We start from the raw sequence: 15015 nt of genomic DNA on the forward strand, positions 1-15015 counted from the left end.
ATGCCTGAAAAAGTTGCCAAGACTCCCACGCCTTTGCCGTTGCTTACAACTGCGAAGCCAGCAGCGCGCCTTGATCTCTTTGCAAAGAAGTTACGTTTTTGCTGTTACATGTTTAACTTCGAACAAGTCAACTCTCAAGTAAAAGAAAAGGAATTAAAAACGATTTACCTCAAGGAGATTACAGAGTTTATTGAGGAGAGTCGAGGAGTGTTGATAGAACCATTGTACGCAATGTCGTTTTCTATGATTGCACACAATTTGTTTCAAACTGTTCCTCCAAAAGATGATTCGTACGACCCTGACGAAGACGACCCGATTGTGGTTCCTGATTGGCCTCATTTACAATTGGTGTACACGTACTTCTTTCGAGTAATTGAGTCCCCAGATTTTCAACCAAGCGAAGCCAAAAAATTTATAGATCATTCTTTCGTGACGAATTTGCTGAACCGCTTTGCCAGCCCAGACTTAAACGAAAGAGAGTGCCTTAAAACTGCACTGCACCGGATTTATGGAAAGTTTCTCGGCTTAAGAGCATACATTCGAAATGAAGTTAACAACAAGTTTCTTGAGGTGGTTTACGAGGATTTGAACTTCCCTGGAGCTACGGAAATATTAGAAGTGTTTGGAAGTATAATAAATGGTTACTCCTGCCCACTCAAACGGGAGCATAAGCAGTTTCTTTTTCAAATTCTTTTGCCCCTGCATTCTACGCCATATCTTCAATATTATCAGGCGCAGTTAGTGTATTGCGTTGTACAATATCTCGAGAAAGACCCGGAACTAACTGAGGCTTTTGTTTCAAAATTTCTGAAACGTTGGCCGAAGACGGTGAGTACGAAAGAAGTGATGTTTCTTGGCGAACTCGAGGAAATAATTGACGTAATGCAGCCGACACAGTTTTTAAAAGTACAAAGAGCCATTTTTGTTCAGCTGGCAAAGTGCGTCAAAAGTGAACATTTCCAGGTAAATATATCATAGAACACTTTTATCTCCTGTAACTTTTAGGTATTTTTCTTTATTATATCTCTATTTTAGTACACTTTTTGTAGGTAGCGGAACGTGCTCTGTACTTTTGGGACAACGAGTACATTGTAAGCTTGATGGAAGTGAGCACCGCTCAGGTCTTTCCGCTCGTATTACCGAGCCTCCTACAAGTATCAAACTTCCACTGGAACCAGACGATCATTACAATGTCCACCAATGTGATAAAGAACTTCATGACAGTGGACCAAAAATTTTTTGCTACGATGCTCTCTACCATCAGACAGAAAAAGAAAACAGAGCGAAAGAATCAGGAAGAAATGGCTGCAAGATGGGATAAAGTGGCAGCACTAGCAAATTTACCCAGCGTTACGCCTCCTAACCGGGAAGAAAAAGTTTGCAACGAAACAATCTCTGCAAACGAAAATAAAACGTGATCAAAAACTTTTTAAACTTTTAAAGGAGAATGGGTGCCTGGGCCTTCGTAAAACATACACGCATATATGGCCCGTTGATGGGTCTTTCAACTTGGCCAGTAGTTGGTATAAATTAGTACCAGTCCTTAAAGAACGCTGTTGATACTGTATACGATTGTTTTGGCTTTAATGTTGCAACCTTTAAATGCTAGTAATTGTCCATAGGTAATAAAACTATACAGTGCAAACCTTCGTACATGTAATAATTGCACAGCCCATTGGACAGCCTGTCAATTTTTTTGTAATTTCTGGGCCGCAAGTCGAGAAATTCGCAAAATTTGCGTACAAAATTGAGAACTTGTCGGATCGAGTTAAAAAGTTATCAATTGTATGCGTTTTATTCACGACAAATCATAAATACAAAAGCGCCAATGCGAATCTAACAAAGACAAAATTAAAACAAAGGAACGTTGATAAACTATGTGGTGCAATCCGCACAAACGGACAACACAAACGTACAAAGCCAAGCAAAGGCAAATTTGATTGGAGTGATTTCAAGAAAATTATCTTGCAACACATTTTATGTTAAACATGTCTTCCATTGCCAAGTTGAACTACACGACGTTGAAATTTCAAAACCAGCAAGAATGACATCACTTTGACGATGACGTAGTAGCTATATCCGGTGTTACGAGGATTTGCTTGCCCTGAACAAAACAGCAGACAAGGTGTTATACACCAGAACTTCAATAAAGCACAAAATGTTTTTTAACTTTTCCGCCATAAAAGTTTTTACCAATATCTCCAACGAACAGCCATATTTCTATATACGTGTTATGTTTTCATAAAATATGTATATACATAGCCTATCAAAAAACGTTTTTGTCATCAACAAAATTAAGTTTCACCATCTTGTTGACATTGTTACATATAGTTCACCATTTTTCGCCGTATGCGCTGGGGAATGCCCTCTTCCTCGGTAAAGACATGGGATCTTTCCAGTTCATTCACAGAACCGTCACCAAAACGAACCTATTAACAGTAAGCAGTATACGATGGGGAAAGGAGGAGATTTTTGCGTACAAAAAACGACCAAGATTTGTCAGCACAGACAGCATCTTTAGGATGCAACCCGACCGTTTATCCAAATCACGCAACCGATACAGTGCAAACATCGTTCAATTCCCCGGTTTTTACGACGTTTCATGTGAAAAATTGAACACTTGCTTACCTTAATAATCTGTTGTACTGAATAACCCCTGTATTCAGCGTCATACATGTCGCCGTCCGTCCATCGAACTTGCACCGAGCTTCCAACTTGTGGGAATTCCCCACTATCCCAGTCATGATTCTAAGACAAAACGACAGAAGATTAAAAAAGAAATTCCGACTAACATACGATGCGATTTTGAGTCAGATTATTCGTTGGGAAAATGTGGGTTGCATATAAGGGGACGAATAGTAGCAAACAAGCGCGTTATATACAATACGTAATTGACATTATAACATGCACGAACCAGTATGTCCTGTTGGTAGAGGTTATCACTCCATGAATTGTCCCTGAAGTTAACCTTGAAAAAGTTTTGCGAAGTAACTTGGTGCACGTGACCGTGATGGTACTTTCCCTTCTCGTGTTTGGCAACAACAGCTTGGCCGATGCTCAGGAGAGGACCTTGTTCTCCCTAACAAATTACACATTTTTAAGGGACGTAATGGCACCTTTAGACTAACAAACACAACACACTGTGACAAGTCATCTCAATGCGGCAATTTTGCCATCTACATTTTTTCTTTGCTTGGCCGTTCGGTCAGCAAACTCGTCTGAAAGTCACACCAGCTGCACTGATGAGACCTTTTAGGTCGAAACAGTGGCCATCTGTATGCAGCTTACACAATTCATATTATTGGCTCCACTTTGCCATCTATATTTTTTCTATTTATCCTTAAAACCAATTTGGCTAATTTTGCTGTCGATACTTTGTTTGTGTACCATGAAACAATATTAAAACGCCCAACTCAATAAGTTCACACATCTGGTTAACACTCTTACTAACCTCCAAGCCGGTTAGTTTCATCATGGCGTGTTCCTTACAATGAACGTAGACAGGGAAAGGCCAATTTCCCGGCTCTATCGGAATGCCTGCTGCATGAGCACACGTCGTGTGGAAGGACACGGCACACTTCACCGCGCAGCATTGAAGGCAAACTCCGCTTGTTTGCTTGAACTTGTTGTCTTTGCAGTAGGTACATTTCTAACAAAATATATATGTTCCGCTACCACTGCTTCTGTGTGTTACGAATTTAAATTATTGCGATGCAATATGCAAACTATAATAGAAACTTGGCCGTTTGGTCAGCAAAGTCGTCTTATAGTCACACCAGCTGCACTGATAGACCTTTTAGGTCGAAACAGTGGCCATTTGTCTGCAGCTTATACACAATTCATATTATTGGCTCCACATTGCTTATAATAGAAACATTACGCAATAGTCTTGAACAAAACTGTCACGCATACAACACCCAATATTAAAAATGTAACATAGTTTAACAAAACATGACGAATGAAGAGATATTGGAGTTATTGCACAGACACAATGCATGCAGTGTTTTGCATCAAAGCTTGCTCTTCATATAAACAATATGGTTGATTTTTGTGCACTCACCAACTTAAGTCGAGACAAAGTTACTTTGGACACATTAATGTTGGAACGTTGTGGAGTGTTGTCGAAGAAAACTTCAGGTATGGCGATGGCGCAAACCACGTGAGCCCAACCCTGACCACCGCTGATACGCTTGAGTGCCCCACCCTTGAAGCAGCAAAGCGTGCACTGCTACAATACAAACGTGCACAGGTTACTCTCATGCAGCGCTTTTGAACTTGAGGAAAGAGAATGGGTGCAGAGGCAAAACATTTTTTTCCCGGCGTTACGAATGATTCAAGTAAAAATAACATAATGTTGTGTAATTGTATCATTATGTGTCCCAAAGTTGACCTTACAAAACGGCGCTTAAGACTCGCCGTGCAATCAGCGTGTCTGGCAATGCGACTCACGCCTGTGGATGTACTGCGCACCTCAGTGGCTAATAATTGCGTTCCTGGCGTTGTTTGCGTGTTGGCTTTGTCTATAAAACCTGCGCACCGTTTTGTATCAATACACTTGAATTATTTGTGACTGAAGAATACAACAGTTATTTGGCGACGAGGACGGGATTTCTGGTCATGGAGAAGCTTGTGGAGATGATGCAACGTCAACTTAAAGCCCAAGAGCGTCAACGTGAAGTTCAAGAACGTCAACTTGAAGCACAAGAACGTCGACACCAAGAACAACACGAAGCCCAAGAACGTCAACATGAAGAACAACAACGTCGACACCAAGAACAAATGGAGGCGATGATCGCAATTCTGGGAAAGCCTCGCTCGAGTGAAGGATCGACGGAAGGAACGGCATCAACGGTAACTCACCTAAATACGCCCAATTTTTTGCCTTTTGATTCGACTTCAGAGCTGTGGGTTGACTACTGGTCCCGGTTTTGCACGTTTGCCAAAGCTCATTTGGTACCTGACGATCGACTGGCCAAGGTATTTTTGACGAATCAATCTTCAACGGTGTACAAGATGCTTTTCAATTTGGCTGCACAGGAATCGCCACCAAGAGACATAAATGAGCTCACGTTAGAAGAAATCGTCCAACATATGAAGTTTCAGTTTGACCCCAAACGTTTCATAGTCCGCGAAAGGTTCAAGTTTTGGACCGACATGAAGCGCAAGCCGGGAGAAACAATTCAAGAGCTCGCTGTTCGCATTCGACAAAGCGCAGCAACTTGCGACTTTGCATCCATCATAGATCCATTGGATGAAGCTTTACGCACTCGTTTTATCTGTTCAATTGAAAACGAGGCGGTTTTAAAAGCTCTGTTTAGGACAAAGGATGACGAATTGAGTTTTGCTCGTGCGATTGACATTGCGGTTGAGACCGAAGATGCTGCCAAAGTGGCTAAAGAAACTGTTTACGGGATGCAGCCATCGACTTCGGTGTTCAAGGTACGTGCTACAGCTAAGCCGTGGGAGAAACGTAAAGTGGATTCGAGGACGGTGCAATTACCTGAAGGGAGGAAATGTTATCGATGTGGCAAGACTTCGCATCAGGCTTCCGAATGTCGTTTCAAGAATGCAACCTGTCATTTTTGTCACCTAACTGGACACTTGGAATCCGTTTGCCGCAAAAAGATTCGACAGCGCTCGTCCCATGGCGTTAAAAGAATTGAGAAACTGAATTGCGTTTCCAGTATTGAAGCAGCCACGCCCAAGTTGGAAGTTCCAATTTGCATCAACGATCGTTCGCTGAACATAGAACTTGATACAGCTACCGGCGGAAATTTTCTGTCAAAAGAAACATGGAAGAAGATTGGTTCTCCACAGCTGCACAAAGCAACGTCCCAGTATCAGTCTGCAAGCAGGCACAACTTGCCGGTAATGGGCACATTTACGTCTGCTACCAGTTATGCAGATTCCGGAAAAGTAGCTTACCTTCATTTCAACGTCTGCGACATTCAACGTTTGAATTTGGTGGGGCGGAACGGAATACAGAAAATGGGTATTTCGTTGGACAAAGTTCTGTACGGCAAGTCAAGCTTACAAGCTGCAGAGGTATTACAAGCCGTAACCGCTCAAGAACCGCAAGACATATCACTACATGAAGAGTGTGTCAAGTTATGCAATGAATTCGCAGAACTGTTTGAGCCCAATTTAGGCTGTCTTCAAGATTATGAACTGGAGGTACAATTTAAGGACGACGCAAAACCAGTTTTCTGCAAACCGCGTTCAGTTCCGTTCGCTATGCAGAGTGATTTGTCCCAGGTTTTAGATTCCGGGATAAGCAAAGGAATTTGGACTCCAGTGAAGTTCAACGACTGGGGTACGCCAATAGTTCCGGTCCGCAAATCAATTACTTCTTCGCAAAAGCCTGCTTTAAGAATTTGTGGTGATTATTCCGTGACTGTCAATTCACAATTGGAAGTTCATCGTCACCCATTGCCATTACCAGAAGATTTAATGCGGAAGTTAGGTGGTGGTTATGGCTTCACGAAGATCGATTTGGCGGATGCGTACAATCAAATCAAGTTGGGACCAGAAAGTCGGAAGAAGCTTGCTCTGAGCACACATCGCGGAGTTTTATTACAGAACGTATTGCCTTTTGGTATCAGTTCTGCGCCAGCTTATTTTCAAGAAATTATGGATGATATCACTAAAGACCTACCGGGTGTAGCAGTATATCTAGATGATATATTGGTCAGTGGTTCGTCTGCCAAGGACCACCTTCACAATCTCAAACGTTTGTTGCAACGGCTCCAAGACAAAGGCTTACGTTGCAGGAAGCAAAAATGCAAATTTGCTCAACAGCAGGTTGAGTACCTTGGCCATGTTCTCTCCAACAAGGGCATCACGAAGGGTTCCAAAGTCGACGCTGTACAACGTATGCCTGCTCCGCACGATGTACCGACGCTGCGGTCTTTCCTTGGATCTGTACAATTTTATGCAAAATTTTTGCCTGCAGAATTTTCAACTGTAGCAGAACCACTCTACCGTCTCACAAAGAAAGGCATTCCTTGGAAATGGAGTCAAAAAGAAGAACGTTCTTTCAATCAGCTGAAGGACTTACTATCCAGAGACCAAGTGTTGGTTCATTTCAATCCATCCATTCCTGTGGGTATTGCCTGTGACGCATCAAGTGTTGGAATTGGTGCTACGTTGTTTCACCGTTTTCCCGACGGCAGTGAGCGACCAATTGCCAATGTTTCTAAAACTTTGACACAAAGCCAGAGGAATTACAGTCAAATTCAAAAGGAGGCTTTGTCAATCGTTTACGCTCTAAAGAAGTTCTTTCAATATTTGTTTGGAAGAAGATTCATCCTGATAACGGATCATAAACCACTGATGTCTTTATTTGGTCCGCAAAAGCCTACACCAGCTTTGGCAGCCAACAGGTTGGCTCGATGGGCACTTTTCTTGAACCAATTTCAGTACACCATCGAGTATAGAAAAACCAACGAACACAATAATGCTGATGTTTTAAGCCGACTTCCACAAGGCGATGATACAACTTTCGACGGAGAGGAAAGTGCTGATGACGTAGACATCGTTTGTGCCATCGAAACAGTCGGAATGCAAGTGCAAATGGACTCCTCAGCACTACGAAAAGAATCTTCAAAAGACCCAATATTGAGCAAGGTGATTCAATACACGCACGAAGGTTGGCCAAGACAATCTTCCGATGAACCGACGGAAGAATTCCGGAAAGTGAGTAATTTTCTCACTACGTCATATGGAGTTCTTATGTATGGCTCCAGAATCGTCATTCCAGCAAAACTACGTGACAAAGTTTTGCAGCTACTGCATTTGGGCCATTTCGGCATGCAGCGCATGAAGCAACTGGCCAGGACAGTGGTGTACTGGCCAAACATAGATCGAGACATTGTGGACATGTGTCGAAAGTGTGGCACATGTGATGAGCACAGAAACGTAATGCCGAAGGCTCCCGTACATCCATGGATACTACCCGAGAAGCCATGGAGTCGAATTCATGTCGACCATGCCATAAATTTTATGGGTTACAACTGGTTGGTTGTAATTGATGCTTATACGAAGTATCCATGCATTCACCGTACTCAAGCAATCACCGCTAAAGCAACAATGGATCTTCTCGACCAAGATTTCGCGCATTTCGGATATCCACACTCCATAGTGTCCGACAATGCACCATCGTTTACATCGGAGGAGTTCCGAAACTACTGCAAAGAAAGGGGGATTGTTCACCTTACAGGCGCACCTTATCATCCTGCGACCAATGGGGCAGCGGAGCGCTTGGTGCAAACTTTCAAGAAGGCATTACGAAAGTCTTCTGAGCCGCCCATGAACGCATTGAGAACTTTTCTCATGCAATACCGCCGTATACCAAACAGTAGCGGATACTCCCCAAGTGAACTTTTAAACGGAAGGCAAATACGAACAAAGATTGACACCATGATGCCTTCTCCAGTACATGATGTTCAGAAAAAGCAGTTGCAAGGAGTTAAACACGGTGTTTCCACTACACGCGTTAACAGGACATACAACGTCGGTGATCCTTGCTATGCACTGTATTACGGACCACGGCATGACAAAGACCCACGATGGGTTCCCGCACTGGTCATCAAACGTTGCGGAAGTCGAAGTGTTCGGGTTAAAGTTATTCCCCGAGGTCCGATATGGAGACGACATATTGACCAACTTCGACCCAGATATGCATCATCCCAAGATGACGAGCCAGGAGATGAACCAGCAGATCACCCAACATCACGCGATGCATCCGATGATGAAGAGTCCGGTCGTGCCGATACGCGCGACACGGTCACCCCTGAGACTATCGTTAGTCCTGACAATACTCATTCACCTGCGGCGCAGGAGTTGTCACACGGGGAGAGTTTACCCCGGCGCTCGAAACGGCGTCCGAAGCCTCCCAAATTTTATGGTTATTAGTGTCATTTTGCGTTGTTCCATAACCCAATATTGGCGGGGAGGTGTTGTGTAATTGTATCATTATGTGTCCCAAAGTTGACCTTACAAAACGGCGCTTAAGACTCGCCGTGCAATCAGCGTGTCTGGCAATGCGACTCACGCCTGTGGATGTACTGCGCACCTCAGTGGCTAATAATTGCGTTCCTGGCGTTGTTTGCGTGTTGGCTTTGTCTATAAAACCTGCGCACCGTTTTGTATCAATACACTTGAATTATTTGTGACTGAAGAATACAACACATAATATACGTACAGACAATGCAATTTTACATTGCAACAGCAATTTAAAATAAAAAATGACCGCCTTCTTTATATTACTGTTTTAAGCGCTATCTTAAAGGAGCATTGAAAAATTAGTGGTGAAGTTAACAAGAAAACTTCGATGCAACGTACTGTGTCCCATTCCCGTTTCATGCATCGGTCACATGTCCACTGAGTTTTCTTGGGCACCCTCTCTACACCGTAACAAGATGCGTGAACTTGTAAGAGGCAAACGCAACATTGGATGAGACGAGACTTGCCGTCATGACCTGAAACAAAAATACTTCAAGTATAAACTGGTAATTATCGTGGGGTGGATCCATCTGGGGTGGTAATGTCTGTACTTGTAATAATATCGTCTGTCACAAATATGGCAATCACGTAACAAATCAGTCAGTGATATATGGAGGTAAATTTTACAGCCGAGGAAGCACATATGCATGCGTTGTTGCTAGGGCGAATTTAAGCCAGTTTTGGGTAGTCTTAGTTACGGGCAGTTCAGTTGGGTTTTGGGTGTATTAATCAGGTAGTTATTTGGTGCTGGAAGTGGCAGAAAATTGAACTAAAAAAGAGCTTTATTTACGTTGATGGATGGGTTGTTTTCCAGCCAGATTGTCCATAAGGACAAACATATATACCGGTAACTTCATTTAACAACACCATGTAAGTAGCTGTAACATTACTTCACTTACCCAGGAGCCCACAGACTGCCAGCGGTGATGGATGGTTCACACTCGAAGCAAAGCTAACCTCAGGTATGAGTGGGGTTGTCCTGTCACCGGGAACATTCCCTGGTCTCTCAGGTGGCGCTGTAGGCACGGAGGAGGGTAATCCCCTGGTTGTAGAGATTTCCTCTAAGGGAATCTAAACATCAACCGCAAGCGTTTTTTTTTATTTATGAAGTGGGGAGAAAATTTGAAACATGTTATTTGGGACGATATAAGCACCTTGTAATAGGGTTTAAACAACGAGCAGATGGCACAGTATGGTTCAAGCTTCGCCAAATTTCCATTATAATCTCGTTCTTCTTTGAAACTCACTCTACTGTCTGGAGATATTGGTGTCGAGGTTGAAGGGAAAGAAGGCTTGGGGAATTCCTCTGAAGAACAGTTGGTTATTTATATGGTTAAAATCTGACTTTAATTCACACTGAAGTTGATTTTCAGGTAAACTTAAGTGTTTGTTGTAACTAAACCACCTGGTACTACATGCACTGCTTCAAAACGGATTGTAACCCCAACATCAAATACCTTTGGTAAGCAAGTCCTCCTTCTTAAGCAGGACTTTGGAACAAACTTTTTTAGGTGTCCCTTTTTTGCTCACTGGGTGACGCCGTTTCATCCCTTGGTTTGCAAATTCTTGGCCGAGAAGTTTAGAATCTGATAAAAAGTTAACCAAAATGTTATGACTCCATTACCTTTCTTTTAACTCAGTAATATTGAAATTTTTACTGACTTTTCTTTAAAATAAAAGTTTCTTTTCCGACGACTTCTAGAGGCAGAGAGGAAAGGGGTTCACATTTCACAGTGCATGATGAACTTAAGTCATCTTTTGGTTTTGCAACAGTGTCCCAGTTATTTGCAGAACTGTACTTCACTTCAGGAGGTTGGGTTTCATCAGGACCAGCACTGGTTTGATTTTTGGGTAAGTTTTCATTCAGTTGCAATGCCCTGGCCGATGACATTCTCCGGGCACCACTTTTAACAAGATCGAAAACGGACTGATGTCCCAATTTCCATTCTTCAATAAACGAGTTTGAAGTTGCTTCTGTAACATCTGGTTTGGAGTCATCTTGGGAGTCAGGGTTCTCACTTTTTTGAGGCATAATTAGACTTTCATCAAGACAAAGGTTTCTATTGGCAATTTCAGTTTGAATATCTGTGTCTGTGGCCACTTTTTTCTCCATTTTTGGACTCTTGCTTTTTTGCTTGTGTGGAGATTTACTTGTTGCAACACCACATGCCCTAAGCATAAATTACAGTGAATTTATTTAGGAAAATTAAACAAAATGGTGTTTAGCATAAGTGGCAAAGTAGTTTTGCCACACCATGCAAGTTTAACAAACGGCAGAGATTTTCAAAAACTTTACTTTAAATTGGGAAAGGTTGTTTTGAAAAGTTGGTTTCTCACTTACTGTTTGATTTTGTTGGGAGATTTTCGAGGTAAGTTTATTTTCTTCTTTACAAAATCTATGGTTCCATAAATTTTTCTAAACATAAAAAGATGGAATGTATATACAGTATTCCTTCACTTTTTTACTTGGAGTTGATAATAAGAAAAACCAAGACAAAATAACAGGATTTTTACCTGTACTCATCAACTATATGTCTCCAACTTGCATATGGCTTGGACAAGTCGGGAACAGAAGGAATTTCGTTATACGTCATTCGAACTTCGTGTTTTTTAGATTTGTAAGATTCGTACTCATCCGGCTAAACAGTTAAAGTCACAGTTTACGTGAGTAAAGTGACTTGTGTTGTTAATCAGTTTTTCCTATTTAAAATCAAAAGTACCTGAAATATATGGACAAATATGTCCATATCAATAGTGACAGTGTCATTTCTACATATGCACTTTTCTGCAATTCTTCCATAGTTGATCCAACGTTGTGAGGCAAAGTTTGTTGATTCCGCACAGTTGTAACCATGATTAAAACCAGAATGATAACCATAGGGAAAGGTTATTATAAACTCTCCTGCTTCTTGGGTCATCTGGAAAAATCATGAAACATCTTGAGTTGCTTTTTTAGCATGTACCCAAGCTTGACCTCCAAGTAAGATTTTGTGGGGCTAAAAGTATATTAGTACCTTATTGAATGGAATTCCATATTGTCGCAAAATGTTGGGAGAAATCATTGTCATCTTGTGTCGAAGAAAGGCACCACAGTTGGATTTACTGTTAGGAAAGAACCCAGCAGCCAATCGTTCAAGTCTCTTTCCATGTTCAGGGGGGATTGCATACCTTGTAAATCAAAGACTGACGTTTACAAAAAATTATCCTGACACATAGGATAATATCACAAACCTAGTTTGACTGCGTTAAATGCAAAAGGCAATAAAACTTATGCAAAATCAACGAAAAATGTTTATTAGTGGCAAGCAACCAAACAATTTCTTCCTCGGATGTCACAAATATTGAAAACCAGACAGTATTCCTAACACTTGAGCTATGTTAGCTGTCCACAATTTTACGTTATGTGAAGATAGCTTATATAAACTTCTGACATTTTACCAGGATTTAGGTGCACCAAAATGAACATAGTTGATACTGTAAAGGTCCATGTCCTCAGTGTGCCATGCAAACGTTGTCTTCCACATCCCAAAGTACAAGTAAGCAGTATTCACACCTTCAATCTTAACCCCACTGTCAAGCTCGATCACATCAAGGAGGGTATTGAGGCGAGCAACATTCCACACATCAACATCCTAAATAGAGACGTTCATTATAATTCAAACTCTTTTAAATCACAAGAATTAGGATGTGACTTTAAGAAAAAGTCAAGATTTATTATTTTGAGGTTTAATTTGGTACGCACAGCAGCTTTGTCAACAAGAAAATGTTAGATAGAGGTTAGCTGCTGTGTCAGGTGTTATGATAAGCCTACATTTATTTTTGAACAGTATATATATATGTACCTTGTCATACAATGATCCACTGATGTCAGCCCCATATATGGGTGGGTTAAATGTAATGTTTTTCCAGTACATTCTTTCCAATTCCTCATAGTTTTCATGAAAAGGTGGTTCAAACCTTGTGGTGTTTGTTAAACGTCGAAACTCTTTTACCGTCATGGGCTTCTTTTGAATGTTGTACTGAAAAATTACATCATCAAAATTTCCAGTAAGATTTTATTGGAACAAAAATTTAGATTTTGATGATTCCAACAAATGTATGTTGTGAAATGAAACGGTAGTGGGATGTGGGATCTTATACCCCATCTGGATACAACTATGGTAGTAAGCAACAGACTACCAATATTGGCATCAGCCAGTGCTAAGACACAAATTTAATTGTTTTGTAACAAGAGAAACTTTGAAAAATCTTGCACACTTTTATGTGAAATGCTTTTGATCTGTTATTTTACTATATTTTGTGCTAGCTTCTTTGTGCCCTTCACATATTATTAGTGACAGTATTTCAAAATGTGGGTGTTGATCATTCAGTGGACAACAGCTGTGCAAAGGAAATCCAACTGTTTTTAATTTATTTTCACTAGCAAGTTCGATGCAGGCAATCAACACTTAAAACAATGCCTCACCCACCCCCAAAATATATTTTTTTTTAATTTGCTGGCAATTTACCTAGAGGGAACATGTACAAATGCTTTATTGCAGTACTGGTAGTTTAAAGTTATGCCAGAAGACATAAGTGAAGTTTAGTTTGATTTAATATGTCAAAAAACACAGGTTTAAAACTATTTTGATTTCTGTAATGCACAAAATCATGACTAATGGTGGTTTAATGATTTGCTACCAAAGACCTTTTAAGCGTTGAAGTTTTATATACCATGTGTGATGGCATACATGCATTTTTGTTACAGTGGCAGAACTCAAAACCTTATAAAAAGGTATTTAGCCATGTCATAGATATTTTATTTATGCCAACCTCAACAAAACCTGGCAAGTATACATCTGTGCTATTGCATAATTACATCCTTTGTACATACAATTTTTTTGTGCTTTGTTTATTCCACATTGTTGTTTGGCAAGTCTTGATTGTTTATGTGACGTTCTACATGGTTTTATTCCATGCTATTAATGCAAACAAACACAATCCTGTATTTTAGTGCACAAGCTTGTTTTCAATCATGTGTATATATTTTGTTTTCGCAAAAAAAACACAATAATAAATACCTGGGTGAACAAGCCTTTTTGACCTGTAACAACTTGACTTATTGGTGCAGGTATTATGAAGTTGTCAATGTTGTCATAACTTTTAGTAGGCACCCACTCCTTTGGAGGAATAACCTGTTACAAGCATTAAAATTAACTCAAATATTTTCATATAAATTTTGCTAAATTTTTAATCTTAAATGCTACGTAGAGATATTAATTTGTAATTATGCTTGAAACCTCAAACAATCAACTATATGTCCACATATATACTCTTACTAGATTTTTTTGCATGTGAGACAGTGTATACCATACGCACACATTAAGTCCGACCAGGGTTAACATGATGTGTAACAAAAGCAAACAATTGATGGGAAACAAGTCACGTACACATTTAACAGAAGTTATATTGGCCACTGAAAAATTAAGCGCTTTACATATATATGTTTAAAATACACACAAATTGTAAATATGCATGGGTCTTTCTAAGTAGTGTCCAAGTCAAACCCTGCAGAACAGACATTGCACAACATACAATCAAAACAATGTAAGCCCCGTCACTTTATCATGCAAACTCATTTGTTACATTTTAATGTGCATTTCCTTTAGAAATTTAATTTAAATTATAATAAAGGATATGTTGAAACATAACATATCAAAGAAAAAAAAAAACGAGCAACCAAAAACACACATATAAAAAAAAACATTTTTAACTTTACTTTAGCTGAAAAAAAGTTAGGTATATACAGTGAAACCAATGAATTTTTTACCTTAGCAATTCCACCCCTGTGTGCACCTTGAGATTCCATGTATTGGATATATCGAGAAAAGTCCCTAAATTCCTCCAATGTGGGCCGAAACACCAATATGGCACATTCATGGTTTGGTTCATTTACAGCCATGTCTTTTTTATGCAGTTAATTTTTAATTAAACTGGATTATTACATATTTTACTTGCGTAATATTTCCACAA

At 40.3% G+C, this 15015-nt stretch overlaps 2 protein-coding genes across 2 annotated transcripts; one reads left to right on the plus strand and one right to left on the minus strand.

Moving 5' to 3' along the window:
• On the plus strand, positions 1-1418 carry LOC145896743 (serine/threonine-protein phosphatase 2A 56 kDa regulatory subunit alpha isoform-like). Its single transcript, XM_082985127.1, has 2 exons — positions 1-963; positions 1050-1418. The coding sequence occupies exons 1-2, from the start codon at positions 1-3 to the stop codon at positions 1416-1418; spliced, it is 1332 nt and encodes a 443-aa protein (XP_082841253.1).
• A 365-nt stretch (positions 1419-1783) lies between these two features.
• LOC145911685 (lysine-specific demethylase 4C-like) lies at positions 1784-15011 on the minus strand. Its single transcript, XM_082999101.1, has 19 exons — positions 14813-15011; positions 14064-14177; positions 12846-13022; positions 12442-12635; positions 12018-12171; positions 11724-11921; positions 11518-11642; positions 11345-11419; positions 10666-11174; positions 10461-10589; positions 10158-10309; positions 9903-10074; positions 9343-9479; positions 4061-4228; positions 3452-3649; positions 2915-3079; positions 2629-2748; positions 2337-2429; positions 1784-2104 (listed from the first exon to the last, which is right to left on the minus strand). The coding sequence occupies exons 1-19, from the start codon at positions 14942-14944 to the stop codon at positions 2051-2053; spliced, it is 3066 nt and encodes a 1021-aa protein (XP_082855227.1). The 5' UTR covers positions 14945-15011; the 3' UTR covers positions 1784-2050.
• Positions 15012-15015: the final 4 nt, after the last annotated feature.

Source organism: Ascidia mentula, chromosome 1, assembly GCF_947561715.1.
Source record: "Ascidia mentula chromosome 1, kaAscMent1.1, whole genome shotgun sequence".
Taxonomy (NCBI): domain Eukaryota; kingdom Metazoa; phylum Chordata; class Ascidiacea; order Phlebobranchia; family Ascidiidae; genus Ascidia; species Ascidia mentula.

What these genes read in the sequence shown, in the direction of transcription:
- LOC145896743 (XM_082985127.1), top strand. Translation starts at nt 1, where the DNA reads ATGCCTGAAAAAGTTGCCAAGACTCCCACGCCTTTGCCGTTGCTTACA. An exon ending in TCAAAAGTGAACATTTCCAG is followed by an intron (nt 964 to 1,049) that starts GTAAATATATCA and finishes CACTTTTTGTAG; the next exon opens with GTAGCGGAACGTGCTCTGTA.
- LOC145911685 (XM_082999101.1), bottom strand. Translation starts at nt 14,944, where the DNA reads ATGGCTGTAAATGAACCAAACCATGAATGTGCCATATTGGTGTTTCGG. An exon ending in AACTTTTATTTTAAAGAAAA is followed by an intron (nt 10,590 to 10,665) that starts GTCAGTAAAAAT and finishes ACTTTTTATCAG; the next exon opens with ATTCTAAACTTCTCGGCCAA. An exon ending in CAGTACAACAGATTATTAAG is followed by an intron (nt 2,430 to 2,628) that starts GTAAGCAAGTGT and finishes TACTGTTAATAG; the next exon opens with GTTCGTTTTGGTGACGGTTC.